The following is a 15,912-nucleotide window of genomic DNA, read 5'->3' as shown; positions in this document are numbered from 1 at the left end:
CTTGCTAATCGTTTTGTCACCTATACAATTTTCTTAATCATATTTTTATACAAATTATTGAGGTCAAAAGTTATGAATGGTATAACATTATAGAATTTATCTTTCTCGTATCCTTTTGTTAATAATTAAATAAATGTTTAATAGAATTGAGGTAATAAAGAAATAAAAATTAATTGAATCTCAAGGAACATGTTGGATTGTGTGGCCAAATAACCCACTGCATGCAACAGATAAAGATTATTTTATATGAAAAAGAATCTTGCACATTATTGTATATTATAAATAAAATAATTATGAATAATGAGGATTGCATGTTTGGCCATGATTGGTTGTGTGGAGTTTGACTTTGTCAAACATGCAATTGAGAAATCTTAAGATATAGTGTTGTGAGTGAAGATAGTGAGGTGGATAAGAAAGCATGAAGTATATTAATATTTATGTCCTAATTTGTAGGAATAGAATGAATGTTGGGAATGTTTAACATTCATATCCTAATTTGTAGGAACTGAATTGAACGCATTTTGGTTGGGCTTTAAATAACTCACTTGAGCTCTCTCTAAAAGAATGAAAACCAAACATAAATCTTATAAGAAAAAACCCACTGTAATCTAAAAACTATTAACTCGTATCTTTCTCATTTAATTTTAGATATCTATTTTTTAGATGTATTTTACATCTGCTTTAGCAGCAATGTCAATGATATAGGAAAAATAATTATATGCGCATACCTTTTAGCTAGTTTATGGCAAATACAATAACATTAATGTGAATATCAAATTTATGACAATAAATCTCACTAATTTGCAATGAAGTAATATTTAGGTGTTCTTGGGAGCACCCTTTTTTTCCCTCAATAAATGTTCTTATAACTACATTTCTTTTTGTATAGGTTTTATAACAACATTTAATTTATCTAAATGAGCTGTTGTCTATCTTATTTGCTTGGGCCACAAGTACTATAACCTTGCTTCCCAAGTTTCTCTTCCCTGTATAAGTTGAAGGTCAAGTCAATCCTTAAAGTTCACAAAAAAGTGAACAACACACACAAAATGAAGAGAGAGGGTCGTCAACATGGGATGGTTCGGACCTTTCGGATCCTACCATCTCCAATAAACCCGGCCGTATTTGTGAATGAATACCATTCGCCCCCTACAGCAGGGTTATTCACCAAAGTGCCATCCAAACCCACTAACCACTCCAAGTTCACGGGCAAATGTGGCACACCACGTTGCACCAAGTGTCACATAAACCCGGCATACAAGTCCAAGAACAAAACCAAGGGAACCAAGAAGCTTAACTCACGTGACGTCGTTTTGAATACTCGATTAGTCACTTGGAATGTCAAGTTTGGGCCATCCGGGTCAAGCTTTTTCGGGTCTTCTGCCACGGATCTTTTGGATCTTCTATCTAATACAATTAATTGTGATGAAGTTTACAATACTTATGAAGTTTGCGATCATTTTATGTGATGACGTTTACAATATTTATGAAGTTTACGATCATTTTATTGATAATGATATGCTGTAATCCTTTTGATAATAATATGTTTTATTTTTTGTTTTTTTTAGAGAGTTTCAACTTATGTCGTCCACTCTGATGATAGCTCTTCATCACCAGATCAAAACACCAATCAGTTTTTTGTGTAGGTGAAAATTAAACTCCAGATATCTTATACAAATATCAGAGATTTTACCAATTGAGTTAACTAGAACCCTCAATAATATGTTTTATTGAGGGAATTATCATCCTCATAACAATTTTACTATTGGACATCTCTTGTAAGTTAGATTGGGTTGGTTCTCATATTAAATTTGCTTTTTCCCTATTTTAGGTTGAGTAATAAAATATTTAATCAAGAAATTTTTATTTTTATTTTTTATTGATGGTTGTGGGGGATTGCTATTTTTCGAGCTTTGGTAAGGAGCTTGGTATTATTTTTAGTTTTTTTTTTTAAGTTGGGAATTTTTGCCTTATTAAATATATGGATTTGAAATAATTGGCATTAATGTATTATTTCAAATTCATGTTAGTGAGTTCTTATTCAATTAACATAATCTAGAAAAAGAAAAAAAAACCATTATATGTATATAGTTATGGTTTATATTGATGTGTTGTGGTGGGCCTTTTTTTGTGTTTTGGGCTTGATCTTTCCTGCTATACCATAGCTCGTGATTTTGAGGGAGGAGAGTTGGGACTGACCTTACTGAAACACACCTTAGGCCAACTTGTGCGCAAGTTGGGCCATTCATGTATAAACGTGTCCTGACAAGAACTTTGAACGTACCGCTTGCTCATGGAGAAAAGATTGTTACAGATGCTACAGTAGGAAGCACAATGCAACAAGATAACTAAAACATTTCTACTAATAACAATAATATAACAAAGGAAAATAGAGCAATATGATTATGAATAACAAGGTCACAACGAAAAGTTTAGCAGTAAGATAATAAGTTAGTCATTGATCAACCAAAACAAAGAAAGAAGATTCATCTGCCAAAGGAATGGACTTAGCTCTTTAGCAAACACAAGTCCAAAAGGGAACCGATCTCCAATGTGGGTAACCTCAGAGGGGGTTCTTGCCGTAGAAGTTACACACTTTGAAAAAATGACCTAGATGGCTTAATCTCGAGTTTTTAATTTATCATAGAGTGGGCTATTGAAAGGAAGAGAAATTGGTAGCTTATTGATGTATGTTTTTGCTCTTATCACTCATGTTTCTTCATTTCTTTTTTTAGGATTTCTATATATTTCCCTTTCTCTTTTATTTCTTTGTTCACTCTGCTTTCTTTTCTTTCTACCTTTTTTTTTTCCTTTTGTTTTTTGTTATTCTCTTCCTCCTTCACTGTGCACGTCCATAGCCTTATATATTGCCTACCATGACATGATTTACCATTTTTACCCCTAAACTGCTTTTGGCTTGTTGTGGGTGTCCTTCTAAGACTGTCCACTGGTCTGCCGGCTGTCCAGCTACTACCATTACATTGCGTATGGTGCACCACACCTCATTCCCAAATAAAGAGGTTTTGGTTTTGTCTCTTACCTCTCTTAATACTCTCATTCGGATAAGGGTTAAACATCTTCCTTACCAACCTCCATAGCATGTATCTAGTGATTTCAGCTCATGTTTACTTCTTTTAGGTGAGATGTCATCCCAGTAGGATATTTCTCCCAAAAGAGGTTGAGCAAGAACCCCAAAATAGGCTTCCCCTTCTCCCTACCGCCAAACCATACCCTCTCATACCTCTAAATCGTGGCCCATTTCCTCTGTATTGGCTGAGTACAGGTAGGTGGTGCCTAAGCCTTATGTGCATGCTACACTTCTGTCTGAGTCCATTGCTTTTCTGGCTTTCATGCGTTTGCCATTGCCTCCGTATTTGTCTAATTTTGTTGTGCATTCTGATATCCGTTTAACTCTTACGTCGTGAAAGACACATGGGTTTTTAGGCTTTCGTTCTCTGCATCACATCTCCTCTTTGGACTGGGCATTGCTTAGATGTGAGCTCTCTTCCTCTTACTTGGCCCATGTTCCATTCTTCCTTGTGCTCGTGAGCTAGTTAATGTTCTTGTCATGTCACTGCACTACTCTTGCTATGATATCATTTATCTTTTTGTTTCATTGCTACCTCTAGGCTTACAGGCTAAAGCTCTTGTCATGTCAATTTCTTATATTATATATTCTTTTGGGCTTTACTACCCAGCATTCCTGCTTGGCCAACCCATTCCATCCCTTGGGCCAACCCATTTCATTCCTAGGGCTTCCTTGGCCCATTTCATTCATCTTTCACTCCTATGAGTTTTTGCTAAATTCTTTAGGGTTCCCCGGCCCAATTACCACATTCTTACATCTTATTATCTTTGGGCTTATTGGCCTTTATGCTTGCCATACGAATTTATTAATTCATTTCTTGGGCTTCCCCATCCCATTTACTTCTTTTTCTACTTCTTGCTATTCCCATGGGTTTAATACCTTCATTTCTTAGGCTTACTCAGCTCATTTGCTTCTTCATGGCTACTTCTTTTTTTTTTCTTTTTGCGCGCCTATTAACCATTATTTTTGCTATTTTGGCCTACTGGTCTTTACTTTACTACTATCTCCCCATCTTTTTCATATTGTTAGCTTCTTCTGCCATTGGGCCCTTTTGTCAAAAGTGGGCATTAACATGTGTATACAAAGGCATGTAGATGTGAGATTTGTTTTGTACCCAAATTATTGTAAGAAGGAAAACAGAGGGCGCGACTCTATTCCAAGAAAAGGTATATAATATTTTGAGTGGGACTGGAAACACCATATACTTTTTTTTTTTCAATAAAAAGGGATACTATTTAATTTTTATAGTGAGAAATTCTATAGAATGCTATATACTATATAATTAAAGGTACATATAATTTGATGGCAAAAATAAAAAACTGACTCTCTAACTTTTAACCTTTGTCATTTCAGTCATTTAACTTTAAGTTTTATCATTTCAGTCCTCTAAATTTCAATTATTGTCAATTCAGTATTCCGTTAGATATCAGTTAGTAGTCTCCGTTAAGTTAGCCAAAATGACGTCGTTTTGGCTCTTTTTAATTTTTTTTTTTAAATTTGTAATTAAAACAAAAAAAAAAGTTATTTAATAAAAAAAAACACCCTTAGCTAAAATCAAAACAAACAAAATAGAAATTGTTCCCCTCACCTGAAATCAAAACACACAAAATTGATATACGATGAGCAGTCCTAATTGAGAAATTTGGGGGAAGAAGGGAGAAGTCTGGGTTTGGGTTTGGGTTTGGGTTGTCCCTAACCATTGTCAATTCAAGATCATAGATTTCATACTCGAAGTGGTTGGCCATGGCAGCAATCATGCTAGACTTACCAATTCCGGGAGGACCATAAAGAAGATAGTCAGGCTTCCAAGCCTTGCCAATCTTTTTATAATACTCTTTTCCTTGGCTAAGCTTAGTAATGACATTCATTATTTCTTCCTTTTCTTTGATTTCATGGCTAAAGTATCAAACGTTGATGGGTGCTCAAAAGATATGTGGCTCCATTTGCATGCTTCGTAACCTTCCCAATTTTGGCTGGGATTGCTAGTGTACAACTTCATTTGACGATTTCTCACCTTTATTGCCTTCCCTTCTTGAAGTACATGAGGAATGTAAGTCCCAGTGACAAATTCTCAATGAGATTTATGGAAAGTGAGCTTGCAATACCTATTCTCCTCGGTGTAAGGGTACCATTAAATTGACTGCTCTAGTGCCGTGTTTTTCTTTGAAACCCACCGAAGCTTGACCCCTTCATTTTCATCTGTAACTTCTTTGTTCTCATCCATGCTCAGTACTTAGAAGTTAGCACTCAATCTTAGTTTCTCTCACTCAATCTTGGTCTCCCTTCTCTTAAATCCGATCTCTCAATCTCGGACTTACTGCTGCTGACCCAGACTTCTCCCTTTTTCCCCCAAATTTCTCAGTTAGGGCTGCTCATCATATTTCAATTTTGTATGTTTTGATTTTAGGTAAGGGGAATGATTCTATTTTGTGTGTTTTGATTTTAGCCCATTCCCCTAATTGTTTTTTTTTAATAACAATTTCTTTTCTTTTTTGTTTTAATTACAAAATTTATATTAAAAAAAAAAAAAGTCAAACAACGTCGTTTTGGCTCACTTAACGAAGATTACAAACCGATATATAACAGAATACTGAATTGATAACAATTGAAACTTAGAGAATTGAAATGACAAAACTTAAAGTTAGAAAACTGAAATGACAAAGGCTGAAAGTTAGAGGGTTATTTTTGGATTTTTGCCTAATTTGATTTTTCCACCTCAAATTACACAATCTATATCTACATATACTATAAAACCTAAGCTTTTGATTATTTGTTGACCTCTTAAAAGCTTGCCATGTAGGATTTGAAACTCTCACAATTTTTCACGTCACCAATTAATTTTTAATTTTTAATGTTTTATTATTAAAAAGAAAAAATAATTATAATTCAACTAAATTCTCTAAAAATAATTCAACTCTCTTTGAACGTAGCTTGTGTTGGGAATATTACACAAAATAATAATAGAAGGATAATGTTAACACAAAAGACAAATAGAAAATAGATAGCTTGGAGACACTATATCGTTTTCCTTAGACAATATTTGCCTCCCACAATTTTGTTGCTAAAGGATTATCGCAAATTTATCCCCAAAATATAACTAAGATGTTGGGTTCTACAGATAACAATTCTAGAAAAAAACCACAGGATTTCTTCTATTTATACCTATAGGATTATATTTCATCAAAAGGCATATATGGAGAGTTAAAACGTTTAATGAAACCATTCACAAGGCTTGAAATCTCTTCAAACTCTTTGAATAGTCATCTGAAAGTTCTGCTAAAAAATCCGGTTTCACGATTTTCAATTGGTCGAAAATTACTTTCGATCGATCGAGTGCTCTTTTTAATCGGTCGAATAGGAATCGAGCAGCGATCGAGACATCCAGAGACTCTAGGATTTTTTCTTTACCATTTCAATCGATCGAGCCAAAGCTTCGACCGATCGAAAATGTTTAATTTCGAATTTTCATTTAGAAAATTCTAGAACTTGAATTTTCATTTTAACAACTTTATGAAACAATATTTTCCAAACCCAAACATCATTATTACAACCTATCCATGTATATACCTATATATATAACAGTCTGCCCCTTTCCCTCTGAATACTGCCAAGTCCTAAACATAGAAAACAAATCAATTCTACCACCGTCCCAGCCGTGGCAGAGGGTATGGTTGCTATGTATAACTCCCTTGGTTCTTAATTTCGCTTCATAATTGTAAGTCTGTTTTTTCCCTTTGCTGATTGGTTTCTTACAATCCTAAAAAACCACAAACTAAGCAAAGAAGCCATGAGTCGTGGAGTATTGTTGTAGATTCAAGATTGGTCATAAAGATTGGGCTCTTAGGGTCGTTTATGAGAAACCCAAATAGATTTTTTGAGGGGTTTTGTTTGATTCTTTGTTTGGCTGTAGACCTAAGCTTCTTCTCCAATGTCCTCCTTCAGCAACCTTGGCTTCACCGGTTCGCCCTCTGCCAAATTTATTTGTTAGTGATGGTAAAGTTTATGTATTGAATTTCGATAGAGCCATGAAAGCTTAAGATTCATAGTAATAACTTAGGGCTTGCTACTAGCTACTACTGAACTATTTTTTTCCTGATTGCTACCATGCCCAACTAGGGACTGAATATATAGAGTTTAGAAGCTGTTTGCAAATCCCAACAATAGAAAAGTGCATGATTTGGAAGTGAAGGAAAAAGGTAGAGAGCTGTGTTTTTTCATCTTTCATATCTATTTTTGAAGTATATTTTGTGGGACTTCACCATGATCCAAGCTGGTATATTGATTATTAAATCTAATAGGTAGTGGATCATTTATCATTGTTTTGTTGCCTTTGAAAAGTGGGAGGATTTTCTTTGGAAGAACATTGGTTTATGTGCTTTTTAGTTGCAGTTCAACTATCTGAAATAAATTACTCTTCAGACTATGCATCTTTATTCAGTTGTATTTGTGTGTTTTGTGTATGTTTCTTTCATTATTTTTTATGGATCATGCATGGTTGTGTGCAACATGAGATGGCCTAGTTTTCGTAAACAAATTGGTCTTCTATTTGGTTTAAGAACCATGTTGAATCTGAATCTAGAAAACTGTTCTTGGTCATTTAAGAGCCATAGTTTTTCTTTTTTTTTTCATAACAGAGAGAGTTCGTTAGGATATATGTTTCTTTGTTTATAAAATATTTTCCCCCATTCCCATTGGACAAGACTCTTTTTAGAGTTTACTACCTTATTTCACAATGAAATCTTAATTCTTTATTTTTTTTTTCTCTAGATGATCACATTGCTTATGCTATTTTATTATGCAAAGCTAATCCTCAATATTTTTTCTTTAAGAGAGATTTAACAAAGAAGTGAACTATATCACAAACGGTGGAGAATGACTAATGGAAAAACTAAAACTGATTCAAGAAATTATAGCCTAAAAAAAATAAGCCGTGAAAAAATTCATTGAAAACAATCATTGTGTTTAGCACACAACTATTGATTCCAATATACAATATATTTCTAATTTTTGACTGACAACTTCTAATATACAATATATTTTTAATTTTTGCTTCTAAACCCACTTTCTTCTCTAACTAATTAAAGATATTAACTAATTAAACTTGTGATATTTCTATGGATATCATTTTAATTTTTTTAATTAGTAACATTCTAGTGCATCGCATAGGTTAGTAACTAGTTTAACTAATAAGAGTATCTTCTGAAAAAAATAAAAATAATAAAGGTCCTATTAATTAGGGTTGTCCACACCCACTTGTGACCTAAATAACCCGTCCGACCCGGAGCCACTATACCCAAAACCATCCGACTTGAGAAGAAAGGCGGTCGGCGATGAGTCTTAAAGGTCCAAAACAGACGCTAACGAATCGGGTGGCGGATCTCCTTCTCCAAAACCTGAGCCACCCGATTTGGCCGGCTAAGAGGCCAGATCTACCCTTGATCTGGCAAAAACATAGTGATATTTGCTCAGATCTTATGAAGATCTTGTGATTTTTGGTCAAATCTCGTCATTTTCGCTCATATCCGGCTATGATCTAGTGCATTTTACTCAAATATAGCTCAAATTCGATGGATTTTTTCTCAAATTTGATGAAAATCTAGTGGGTTTTTGCTAAGATCTGGTGGGTTTTGCTCAAATCTGCCAAAGATCGGATGTTATTTTGCTTAAATCTAATGGGTTCTGCTCAAATCTGACAAAGATCCGACTAAAAAATGTTGATTGCTGCTAATTTGAACCTCTAACAACATCTTCTAAGTTTTGACCAATCGAATTGCCGACCAACCAAGTTTGATTCCACTTGACCCGTGGGTTTTTGCAGTCGGCGATGGGTCTTCTTGCCAAAAACCTGATGTCATTGGGTCAGTCACGGGTTGGGCACAAACCCGACCTAGTCCAACCCGTGGTTACCCCACTATTAATAGATGTCAAAGTGCACCTTTAGAGCCAGTTTAGTTAGAGGGGTGAAAAAGTGGGAGGATAGAAAATAGTAGGAGGGTAGAAAAGTGAAAGGATAGAAAATGTTTTAATTTCCCTCTTTTTTGTTTATTTGGGAGAGGAAAAGTGGAGAGATTAAAAAAATGAGTTGTATAAATTTATTTATATACCCTTATTTAAAAATGATGCCCAATTAAAACAAAAATAAAAATGACAAAAAAAAATCTCCTAAATTTATTAAAAAAATAAAAATCACGTCTAAACAAAAGAAAAAAAAAAGAAAAAAAGAAAAGGAAGAAGAAGAAGAGCAACATATTGGACGAGCTTGCCTAGGAAATCTAAAGAAAAAAAAAAAAAAAAAAGTACGATGCAATGTCCAGGAAAAAAGAAGAAAGAAAAAGAAAAGAAGGAAAAGGCAATGTCTAGAATAGGGGGGGGGGGGGGGTGGGGGAACGCACTAAACGAAATTTAGGTGAAAGTGCATATGAGCATTTTTTTTATTTACTTTAAATTCCCTTTACTCAGTTTTCTTCTCATTTTAGAAAGAAAACTTTTTGGTGGATTTAAAGAAAAAACATTTAGGCTCCATCGTCATTTTTCTCTCTTTTCCTTCCTCCTAACCAAATACTCTCTAAAAAGTTTTTTCTCCTTATTTTCTCTTCTTCTTTTTTCCTTTTTTTTTTCTTTTTTTTTATCCTCCCTGAAATCCATTTTACCAAAGCCACTTTTTATAAGGAGTTGACATTTTTTTTTATTAACTTTTGATATTTCCTAATATAGATGGAACTTCTTTAAAGCATCCTCAACGATTTTTACGCGGAGTTGACCTTCATCTTATTAATTTTTGATATTTCCTAATATAGGTGGGACTTCTTGAAGGTCTTTTTAACATGCAAGTGCTTAAATCTAAGATATTCGTTATCAAAGGCTAACAAATAAATACACTTAAGTGTCTAAAAGATTGAAGTGATTCTTCTTTTTTAGATAGTTACAAATGTTGATAATTCTGTAACTTGAATGATTTTTTCCTTAAACTCCAAACACTTCATGCATGAGGAGATGCGCATTAAACTATAATACTTTACAAAATTTTTCTAAGTTTTTATTCACAAGAAACCAAAAAAACACCGTACGTTAAAAAGCCATAAAGTCCGGGTTTTAAAAACTATGGCTAAGTTTACGAGGCATTCTTCAGTTGTTAATAAAAGTAAAGATTGTGATTTGTTTTGGTCAGGGATAGTGTGCAATTGTCAAGTTGAAAAATTTCCGACCCAACTATTCTAATAATCTTTTACTTTTCTTTTAATAATTATTTTTGAGACTTATCCTTACATCCTACCATGAATTTAAATACTACCGGGACTTATAACCACACATGCATGATAGAAAATCTTCAGATAAAATATAATAATAAATCACTAAATCTCAATAATTTTTTTGAGGGGTAGGTCTCTTTGATTAATTTAATATTCGGATCCATATTTCACATGAGATGAGATAGCATTGTTTTTTTTTTTGAGAGAGAGTTTCAACCTATGACATCCGCTCCTGATAATAACTCTTTATCATCAAATTAAAACACCAATCAATTTTTGGTGTAGATAGAGATTAAACCCCATATCTCTTATTCAACCATCAAAAATTTTACCAGTTGAGCTAATTGAAGCCCGCAAAGAGCATTGTTAATTTGTTACTGGGGCATTTGAATATTTTCCAAAAAGAATACATGGAAGCAAATTACATATTTATGCTAATCATTTAGTGAATTATTAAATCATCCGAAAGACAATCAAATTATCCAAGATTTAGTGAAACTTTATTTTTATGTTGGGTAAAGTTTGGTAACAAAACTTAATTGTAGCTTAAAACTATAATTTCATTCAATATCTTTGTATTAAATGTGAATTTTGGCAAATTCACCTTTGAGTTATATTTTCTTCTTATATCATCTGTTGCAAAAATTTCAGAAAAAAAAAATCAATAACTATCATCAACCTAATGTTTAAATTTCAAATTTTTATAGTATAAAATTATGTATAAAAAAATAAATTTATGACTTGAATAATAAATAAAATTTGATTAAAACAAAATTTAACATGTGTATTAAAAATATAAAAACCATTCAATTCAATAGATAAATTTTAAAAATGTGTAACTATATTAAATTTAGTGGTAGGCGGTAGCTGTATCGTAAACTATTACCAAATTTTGTTATTTTGTGTCTAGGTAGCCATTAGCTAGACGACAATCTTGACCAAGTCAAAATCATTTTCCCCTCAAAAAAAGTCTAAATCATTTTGCATGGTCGAGTTTTATTTTATTTTATTTAATATAGCACATTAACTCCATGTGACCTTTAATTAGGAAAAAAAAAACTAAATCTTAACTCATTATCTCAACCTCATGTCTTTCCATGTTCTGCTCCAAACCATTCCAAGACGAGAGGATCAGCTTACCTGTTGGCTAATTGGGTTCAACCTCACGGGCTTTATATATGATCCAAAAGTAGCTAATTAACTTTCTCAATTGTCTTCGAGATAACACAAAATACAATAACAAAGACATGGGCACCAAGAACACCATTGCTATGCTCCTCATCTCCATGCTGATTGTAATGTCATATACCAATGTGGGTGAAGCGCTCTCAGATTGCGCAAAGCAATGCATGCCTGTGTGCATGAAGACTTCAGGAGCAACCCTTGCTGCATGTGAACCTGCCTGCGAAGGTTATTGCAAGCAAATTTCTGGAAACACTGGTTCGGGTGATTGGCCATATGATGGCAAACAAAATTAATCAATCAAAATGATGATTGTTGGAATAATTCATTTTCTTACGTAATATGTATGTATACTCTTGTCATTTCTATGATAGTTTTCACATTTCTTTTTTCTTTATAAAATTTTGGTTGGTATTAATTATCAAAACTTAGTCCTAAAATTTTAGGAACAATCATGTATCATGAATGCTCGATATAAATTAATTGGAGTCAACTATATGTACTGCTTTGTTGTGAGTGTTTGTATAATATGAACAAGTTGTGGATTGTACAATTTCAATGAGGTATAGCTTGTTGCAGCTCAGCTGAGCACTGGCCATTTGGGTTTTGCAACCCAGTAGTCCAGTCCCGAAAAAAAAAAAAAACTAAAGGTTTACAGATTCTCATGTCATTTGAATTACATCAATTTGAAGCAAATAATTGGCATTAAATGAAAATGTCAGTCTAAAAAAAAGATTAGGCATGTTACCCTTTTTAAGCACACATGGATGTTGGTATTGCATGCAGCACATTGTGTGCATGTTAAACTAGAAAAGGTAGCTAGTGAAGGTAATATAAGGATATACCTGCACAAGTTTTTCGTACTCAGAAATGAAATACTTGACATAATCATTGAATATTTGAATATGCTGAACGAAGGAACAATTTTGTCACACTTTTTTCCACAATAATAATAGAGCTATGAAGAAAATCAACCTGATAAAGTTTGGCTATGGCCGTGTATTCAAGTTATCCAGTTCTTCCCTTATTTTATCTTAAAGCTAAAATGAGTACTTTTTTTTTTTTTGGAAAAGAAATGAATACTATACGTACTGTACAGAAAGAAAACAATTAACAATCAAATGGACCCAGGATGCCAATGATGCTGTAACAAAAAATATGAGCATAATAACTTAAGCTAGGAATTGAAGATGGTTATTGTGGAAGGGTGGTACTAGTTAACGGGTGTTTTTTTAGGGCACATGGTAGTGATCCATTTTAAGAAAGTTTTAATACTATTTTTATAAGAAATATAAAAAGTTAGTTACTTTTTTTTCTTTTCCTATAAAAAATTTCCTAAAAATAAATGTTTTTTTTAATACACTAAAAATAATTCTTAAACCAATGTACTCTTTGCCATGCCAACATACATATCTAAAGAGTTAAAAATTTCCTTATTTTGCCTTTGCTAGCTATACTTAGAAATAGAAAGTTTTATCCTTAAACTTTGTAAAGTTTCTAAAAGTACTTGTAGCTTAATGGTCCAAGAGTTAGTTTAGAGATAAAAGACTAAGAGTCTTGTAACTTAATTGGCACATTTTTATACACAAAGTGTTTGGGAGTCTAAGGAGAAAATGTTCGAGTTGCAGAGTTAACAACATAATGTAATTATATATAATAAAAAAATGAAAAACTAGACCAAAAAAGAAAAAATTTCAATAGTTTTGGGATTACTTTTAATTTTTAAAATTTTTTAAAGTTTAAGGGTAGAAAGTTAAACATTTTTAATAGTTTAAAGACAAAAGATAAACTTTTTAATAGTTTAAGGATGAAAAATGAACTTTGAAAAGTTTAAAAATCAAAAAGTAAACTTTTAGTAAAGCATAGGGACCAAAACAATATTATATCTTTTTTTTTTTTTTTGCAATAAAAAAGCCGTAAAAATAAACCCACCTAAGAAATGTTTACACATTACAAAGATAAAACATGTAGATCCAAATCATAACAAACATAAAGGTGATTCTATGAATTACTTTTTTCTATGGTAATAACTAATAAAAGGTGAAACACTGCCACTTTGTTTTTTCCTTGTCGGTTGAAAATAATACTTAATTTTTTTTTTTTTTGTTGGGATAGATAGGAAATATTAGTATACTAATTAGTTAGGAATAGAGTGGCTTGATTGATTCTCTCTTCCACTTTTTCCACTATGCAATATTGTAATTGAGCTACCTTTAATTATTTGCTTGGTCCACACGTTCTATGAGCAGCCAACACATAACTACATATTCTACTTGCTTCCCAAGTTTCTCACCCCTACATAAAGTCTCAAACCATTTATCATTCCTTGTCCCAGCTTTTCCTTTAGCCTGCAGCACCCACCAAATATGAGGAGAGAGGGTCGCCAACATGGGATGGTTAGGACCTACGAGATCCTACCATCTTCAACAAATTCGAAACCCGAAACCCGAGTCGTCAACAAATACGATTCGCCCCCGACGGCCGGGTTATTTACCAAGGTGCCATCCAAGCCCACGAACCACTCCAAGTTCACAGGCAAGTGTGGCACACCAGGGTGCACAGGGTGTCATGACCACCCAGCACGTAAGTCCAAGAACAAGATCAAGGGGACCCATAAGCTAAAGTCACACGATGTCGTTTCCAACTCTCGGTTAATCAGCTGGCGGGTCATGGATAGGAAACCCGGCTTGAATTTTTCTGGGTTTTCTGCCACGGGTATTTTGGACCATCTTTATAATGATCATATCAACGATAATGATGATGATGATGAAGAAGTTTATAGTGATATTAATGAGAATGATCATGTATATTATGGTTATGGGTCTTCAAATAATGGGGACAACAAGGCAGAGATTGAGATTAAAGAAGATGACGACGAAAAAGGTGATGGTAATGATGATGATAAAATGAGTTTTTGTGATGTGGGATTTGTGTTGGACCAAGCTGAAGGAGATGAAGGTTGGTGTCTAGTGGAAGAAATGTGATTGCTAATAATCTATTGTTAATTTGTTGAGTCCATTGTGGATTATTCCTTGTTATTATTATATCTTTATTGTGTTTCCTTTTTTAATTGTATCTACAATTGTACTGACTTCTGAGAGAGGATTATGTCTTCTTGAGGATCAAGATATGGATGCTTTGACATCTGATCTACTCGTGATGTAGATTTTTAATATTGAAGGACCAAATATTAGCCTTTTTTTTCATGTCTATCTATAATATGAAACTCTTTTTCTTTTCTTTTTTCTTTTTTTCTTCTAATTACTAGCATTAGCATGCTTTTTGTTTCTAAAAAACAGCATAAGCATGCTTTAATCACGTTAAATCCAAATGATTGAAGCAGTAAAAAATTATACCAATTGACACTAGTATTTCCAGATCACGCATATGGTCAAGAGATTTGTGATCTTATAAGAGGGTTCCATTGGTGTATCTTTCCTAAATTTGTGGTCTATAGATCCTTTTCTATCACCTAAAAAACAGGGGAAACAAATTAAGGGTTATCCTTTTCTTTTAATGACCAAGGTTTATTTTCACATTTGCATTTTTACTCTCTTGAAAAAAAAAATTGGTAAGAATCTACAACCAGCTCATTTTGGTACTCTTCTCTCAATTACCATTTACCACACCCTGAATAAATTGAGATTTCCTTACTCTGTTTTTATTGTGTTTTGAGATGTAACATATAAGTTTTGAGTAAGTTGAGATCACACCTTTAGGAATTCATTTTGGATTTGCATTTCAATGAATTTAGTTTGAGACAAACATATCCCAAGGAAAATAAATCAAAACGAGATGGGACAAATGCTTTTATTTATTATTTATTGTATCTTGCAAATGCCTTATAATGCATTTGAGTGGTTTCCTTTTTCCCTGCAATAAGGTAGGATATATAATTTAAATTCAAGTTCTCTCCCGGAAGAGATTGATTAATGCAACTGAATCAGAGCTCTTGACTCATTTCAGAGACTTATGAGTAATGAGTTATGACCAATTAAAATGCTTGAGGTTCATATCTGACCATATCCAATAGAGTTAGTGATAATTGTCTTGCAAATCAACATAAATGATATTTTCAATCCTTTAAAAAAAAAAATTATGATTACAACAATAGAAGATGATGGATTTGATCACTAAATGTTTCCGTTGAAAACATTAAAATGTGCTAATTTAGTTAAAAAGTTATTGGTCAAATCAAGAAAAATGTTAAATGACTTTTAATATTATTACCTTAATAATAATAACATAGTCCAATAAGTTTTTAAATTGGATAGTGAAGGAAACTTGGATTTTTTTTTTTAAAAAAAATTATATAAAAGAAGGGCAAAAACAAAACAAATTCCAAGTTTCCAATACCAGATAATGATGTCTCCTTATGCTTGTAAAATTGAT

General features: G+C 32.9%; 1 protein-coding gene across 1 annotated transcript; it reads left to right on the top strand.

Annotated features, from left to right (window-relative positions):
* Positions 1-13,817: 13,817 nt before the first annotated feature.
* LOC142621639 (uncharacterized) lies at positions 13,818-14,723 on the top strand. Its single transcript, XM_075794952.1, has one exon. It carries the CDS (start codon positions 13,887-13,889, stop codon positions 14,502-14,504), a length of 618 nt encoding a protein of 205 aa, XP_075651067.1. The 5' UTR covers positions 13,818-13,886; the 3' UTR covers positions 14,505-14,723.
* The last annotated feature ends 1,189 nt before the right edge of the window (positions 14,724-15,912 follow it).

This window comes from Castanea sativa, chromosome 1, assembly GCF_040712315.1.
Source record: "Castanea sativa cultivar Marrone di Chiusa Pesio chromosome 1, ASM4071231v1".
NCBI classification, from domain to species: domain Eukaryota; kingdom Viridiplantae; phylum Streptophyta; class Magnoliopsida; order Fagales; family Fagaceae; genus Castanea; species Castanea sativa.
Note: the sequence above shows the minus strand (reverse complement) of the source record. Positions and strands in the feature narration are given on the sequence as shown.

Excerpts from the sequence above, each read along its gene's own strand:
- LOC142621639 (XM_075794952.1), top strand. The coding sequence starts at position 13,887 with ATGAGGAGAGAGGGTCGCCAACATGGGATGGTTAGGACCTACGAGATC.